The 6,184-nt window shown below is 36.0% G+C and overlaps 1 protein-coding gene across 1 annotated transcript; it reads left to right on the top strand.

Annotated features, from left to right (window-relative positions):
- Positions 1 to 1,851: 1,851 nt before the first annotated feature.
- Positions 1,852 to 3,435, top strand: LOC137806822 (uncharacterized). The gene has a single exon (XM_068607123.2). It carries the CDS (start codon positions 2,201 to 2,203, stop codon positions 3,134 to 3,136), a length of 936 nt encoding a protein of 311 aa, XP_068463224.1. The 5' UTR covers positions 1,852 to 2,200; the 3' UTR covers positions 3,137 to 3,435.
- The last annotated feature ends 2,749 nt before the right edge of the window (positions 3,436 to 6,184 follow it).

Raw genomic sequence — 6,184 nt, 5'->3', positions numbered from 1 at the left:
ACAATTATAATTTCTTTCTTAATATATGAAAATAATATATATATATATATATTATTTTGACATTAAATATTTAATAATATCATGTTTCCTTTGTTTTGATTTTTATTTCTTATAAAATAAATATTTAATCAATATTTGAAATAATAAAGAACTAATGGTATACATGTTTCTAAGGATAACCATGAATTTTTTATTTCGGGAATGTGAATTACATAATCAAACTCCACGTCACATTGTTATCCCTAATCTTAAGAGTAATTATAATTACTACGCTTTAATTGACATAAATTATGGTTAAACTCTTCTCACTTATTAATATCCATATTTTAAAAGTGTAACAACAATAATAAGAATTATTATTATTATTATTATTATTATTTTGTTATAGATGTGCTAACCATATTAAATAATTATAATTGCATCTACCTAAATATATTTAATTAAAATTAGATAATTACTCATTTTTAACAAACAATATTTTGATTTATATATATTATTTTAAATTTCTTTTAGTTCTTACTATCTAAAGTTGAAAGGACTATAAAAAAATAATATTTTATAATAATATTAAAAATTTAAGGTGATTTGAAAATTATATATTAAATAAAAATAAGTAAAATGAATAATATAAAGTACAAAGACCCAATCCTTATAAAATTTTGAATCGAAAATAATGTGTCTTTTATATGATTTTGTTGACGGGAAGAACTCATCAATACCATTATCATAAGAATCAAAATCAAATTTGAATAAAAATACATAAATCAAATATGTATTAAATTTAATGAATAAATATTTTCAATCAAAGAAACCTGTAAAGTAGTCAAATACGAATAAATTTTAATTTCTCTCCTTCTCACGTAAGCTTTCAATTTCTTTATTAACTTAAACTATTACCAAATCTACATAATAGTCAATGCGTAAGATTATAAACAAAGGATTGACATTTGACCTTCGAGACACAATGCAGTGCATCATGTTCATGAATGGGTTACGTAGCTGATGAGCTGATGGATACGTTTATCAAACACAAATTGGCCACCCAAACATGTGAGTCTATTTTTTGTGTTTGTCATAAGAAACTTAAGCAAAATAGTAAACATACAAAAGTCAGAATATAACATAAATTAACCTTGGAATGAAAAGACCAAATTTCAAGAATGAAGAATATAAAGGAGACCAAAAGTACCAACACCTCGAATTTTCTTCGCAGTTTCAAATCGTTAAAAGTGAGCAATCCTTCGGAAATCAGGCAGTTTCGTGAAAAAAAGTCCAAAACTTTGTACATTAGTGTCGTGTTCCTTTTACGTTTCCATGAGCAGCCAGCGTATACGATTCAATCTTTCTTTTAATGACATGCACACAGTATCATTATCAAGATGATTGTTGGAATATTAAACAGGTTCGAACATGGCTTACTTAAAGATCATAAATTAAGAAACAACTAATTAATTACATAATAGTATAATATAAAAAAAAAACCCCACCACCACAAAATTTGTTCTTATAATTAAGCTCTAAATAGGCGAAGGACTAAAAGTAACAACAGTTTTAACTGTGAGATTAACACAGAAATATATAAGATTTTAATATTTTGCCACACGTGTTGGTCATAGTAGAGGAACACACAACTATTTTTTTAAGTAGTAATTTAAAATATTAAATGATGAGTGATCAGTAGGAAAGAATGAGAGGCTTTAAACAATATATAACAATATATCTTAAAGACGATACACTTTATTTCTTTGAATTTTAAGAAGATTATTTTTAATTTTAAATTGCCGTATAAGCATCGCAAGCAGTGACTTATGTATGGAAATCAAAATAGAGAAAGAAAGCCCTCTTTATTTAATCACTTGTTTATCTCATATGTTATTGGATTGTTCAATAAGTAAACAGAAGAATGGAGATTAGAAAGGAATTGGTGATGATGGTGATAATGTGTACTGTGTTGTTCCTGAAAGGCAGCGCCATCTCATCTCTCAATTCTGAACCCTGAAGAGTGATGTCACCTGGTGTGGTCAGAGTTGAAAAAATTGAAGTAAAAATTGAAGAAGAAGGCATGAGAGTAGGACATTTAAATACAGCCAACCCAACTCCTCACACAACACCCCTAACCTCTTTCTCTTTCTCTTTCTCTTTCTATCTCAACAACACCACCAACATATTTTGTCACCCTTCTCGAAGTTCATAATTAATCATGGGCACTCTGGTGGGACATGTAGCTCCAGGTTTTGGTTTCTTGTTGATAGGTTTGTGGCACCTCTTCAACCACATAAAGCTCCATGCCCTTAACCCAAAGTCCTACAAGGGTCCATCATGGTTCCCAACTGCCAAGTTTAGATACCTAGAGTTGGTGCTCATCATGGTAGGCTGCACGGCCTCCGTAGCAATGGAACTCTTCATAGGCCCAGATCGCCACCAACCTCTTGACCCAGATGGAACCATTCCCTCCAACCATCTCCACAACTTCGAGCACTCTTCCATCTCCATCACCTTCTTCCTCTACGCAGCTTCTTCCATCATCCTGGACCGTGCCCAACCCCAGGCACAATTCGTATTAACCCAGTTTCTTGGGGCCGTAGCATTTGCTCAACAACTGCTTCTCTTCCACCTCCATTCCGCGGACCACATGGGCCCAGAAGGCCAATACCATCTTATGTTACAGCTTTTGGTCTTTGTTTCACTCTCCACCACAATCATTGGAATTGGGTTCCCTGAGAGTTTCATAGTCAACTTCGTTCGTTCCATCAGCATTTTCTTCCAGGGGCTGTGGTTAATTGTGATGGGCTTCATGCTTTGGACACCTTCACTCATACCCAAAGGTTGTTACATGAATCAGGAGGAGGGTCACATGGTGGTTAGATGCTCATCCCACGAGGCAGTACACCGTGCCAACTCACTCGTTAACATTCAGTTCAGTTGGTTCATCATTGCTGTCACCCTTTTTGCGGTTTCTTTGTACTTGGTTTTGGTCAAAGTTTATGGGGAGAAGGTGCAGTATTTTTCCCTCGGCAACGAGGATGAAGAGTCAAACTACGAGGTTGAGTCTCAAAAGACCGTTGCCTTTGACAACAACAGTAAAAGCTTTATTCACGTGGGCAAAATCTTTCCTCAAAATCATATGGAAAGGTAGATAGATAGATAGATATAAAGAGAGTCATGGAATGAAAGTGTGTCAGTTTGTGATTACTGGTTGGGCGTGTGGGTGTATTGAATAGCTCTCTTTTGATTAGGATTGAGATTTAGCTTAAGATTGTTGTTTTTATTTGTGAATGTGGGAATTAGTTCATTTCATTTGTTTGTGTTTGTTAGTTAGTGGGGGCAAGAACGAGTGTTTTTGTTTCTTGATGAAACCATCTTTTAATTGTTTCTTGATGTGAAACTATCTGTAACTCACCTCAAACTCAGTATATAATATATTTTTTTCAGTAAGAGTTAAATCATAAAACGCATTAGGAGTTTTCTATCAATCTATAGAGCAAGATAAGAAGAAAATAATAGTACAAAATGTTATTTTATATTTGTGCTTAGTAATTAAAAATACACGATATTTAAAACAGAAGGTGTAATAATAATAATAATAATAGTAATATTTCATCATTATTATTTAAATTTAATGTTTCCCGAAACAATGTCATTTCTATGAAAGTCTAGAACTCAATAATCTCATTTGAGTCATTTGGTTGCTTCTTCCTGATCACATCAATACAGGAAACAACCTTGAGACTGAGGCCAAAGAAAACACGGTGGAATTATGTGATCATGCAATAATACCAAAACTCAAATGTCTCTCTTTTCTTGACACCAATAATTTTAAGATTGTTGGCTGTCAGGGAGTTCATATCACAATCTACAGTATTTCAGAAATATAACAACAATCAACTAACTAACAATAAATGGTAAAAATTCAAGATATTATGATAGGTGCCTTCGATTGGTTTCATATTTTTTTTTTTTGAGTTTATAATGATTTTTGCGGGAAGAAATAGATTAAGGAGAGTTTCAATGAAGCTATGATTTTCTTGTAAGTGCATGAAGAGTAGAGAGAGTGATTGTTTCGGCCGTATCACTTAGAGAGGTGAAGAAGATCAAAGATGTATATCTTAAAGAGGTTTAGACAAAGAAGTGTTTACGCTAACAATTTGGTATAACACTCATAAAATTGATTTTTCTTTCCATGAGCCAAACACTTCAATTTATAGGAGAGAGAGCTGAATATTTTGAAGCCAAAATTTGAAAATTCAAAATAAAACTCTTCAATGAGAAGATGCCATGTGGACTCATACTTTCCATGTTTAGCTCATACCTTCTATGCTAAATCCTTTCCACTACTAGCTGCCATGGACGTCCATGTGCTCCATACCAAGGTAATTTTCGTCCTCTAATATATCCTAGACGTTCTAGGGTTACATTGGGCTCAAAGAAACCCATTTGTTATCCTGACTAGTCACTTTTTATCCTAACTAGACATATTTTACTATTGGTCCAAATATAAGTCCAAAAACTTATGCTACTTGGCTCACATATTTGGTTAAATTATTTTATGCTACTAAGCCCAATACATGACCTATGAAATCATAAACAACTTTATACAATTATTTAAGCTAAAGCTTGACCCAAAAATAAGGTTCAGCCGAAACACAATCTTCTCGTGTTCTTCTGACCAAAACTCTAGTTTATATTTTGATGAGTTGGAGGTATTTTTGGATATGTTTTGTACATTCCTTCATCCTAGAGTTTTCCTCTTCATTGGACGTACAAAGACAAACAAAATCCTAATTAAACCCATATTTACAAATAAGTCCATATAAACTTTAGGTCTTCATCTTCCTTATTATGTGATTGTGTGTGGTTGGGGGTTCTGTCATCATATTAGGGTCAAGAACATCATTCATTGATTTGCATTGCTTCAATTCAAAGGTGGTGGCATAGAGGAGGTAAGATTGTTTGACTGGTGAGGTGGAGGTGGCTGACTTCCCATTTTTGATGGAGGTGGAAGAGGCTTGGGAGGAGCTTGTGAAGGTGGTGGCCTCTGGCTAGATACTAGGGTGTCGTGGCCAAAAATGTTGAACTTGAGGTGGAGGAGGCATTGTAGGAGGTAAGATTGTTTGACCGAGCTATTGATGATGTTAGGTTGATTGTTCAGGCACGGACATAGGCGGGAATGCAGTAGCTTAAGGGGGTGGTGGCTTATAAGGTTAGGAATGACATAAGCTGGAATGCAGCACCGTAATGAAGGTGAGTTATGTATCGACCGGTCCCCGAGCGTTTACTGACCACTAGTAATGTTGGTGCCATGTAAGCGAGTCCCACGAGCAGCGCGGGCCAGTACCCCGCAAAGCACGTGCGCCAAGGAGCCAAGGGTGGTCAAACATCAGTCATCAGGATGTACCGACTTGCCACTAAACAGTGTGGAGAGGTCGTATATCGGAAATCCAAACAGTAAGAGATGGGTCACGAGAAGTGGATCCCAGGTCACACACCAGTTATCAGTAAGGGAGAAGCCTAGATCACGAGTGCCTATGCGTGTAGAGTGGACGACGCGTTCAGGCGTGACACAAATTATAAGAGCCACTGGAAGGATATGGCCTACAAGGGTCACGTTCAGGGGCGAGTTGCATGCATAACAGCTAGGGCACTCCCAGAGGCGGCTGACCCCAGAGATCAGGTGCACGAGGAGGCATCCAGGTGGTCATCCCGTCAGAGGTTGCACTCCAGTTAGGGACCCCATGTGCTAGGTTATCCTGAGAGCAAGGTAACAACAGTGCTGGACCCGCCCATCAGAAAGGCCCATTTCAGGTAAACAGGAAACCCTAGTTTCTATCTATAAATAGTAAGTTAACAAACTTGACAAGGGAGAATTCTCTTGCGCTGTAAAACACACACAGAGTAGCAAGATTATACAGTTTTCGGTGTTTCCTAACCCTAGTATTGACTTGAGCGTCGGAGTGCAAACGACTGTTAGGGCTCCCTTTGTTTTTATGTTCAGGTGTTCATCACAGGAAAGGCACACGTGAATGCAAGGACTCTAGACGTAAGAGTGACGTAGGCGTACGAAGGCGTTTCGAGTCAACCGGCAGGAACATGTTATGTTTGCAACATATATATTATGAGATGTATATGACTTCCACCGTCAAATAAAGTAGGAGGTATGTTCTTCTTTGTAGTTGGATTAATTGAG

This window comes from Phaseolus vulgaris, chromosome 3 (assembly GCF_051622355.1).
Source record: "Phaseolus vulgaris cultivar YP4 chromosome 3, ASM5162235v1, whole genome shotgun sequence".
NCBI lineage: Eukaryota > Viridiplantae > Streptophyta > Magnoliopsida > Fabales > Fabaceae > Phaseolus > Phaseolus vulgaris.
The sequence above is the reverse complement of the archived record's forward strand: the minus strand, read 5'-3'. Positions and strand labels throughout refer to the sequence as shown.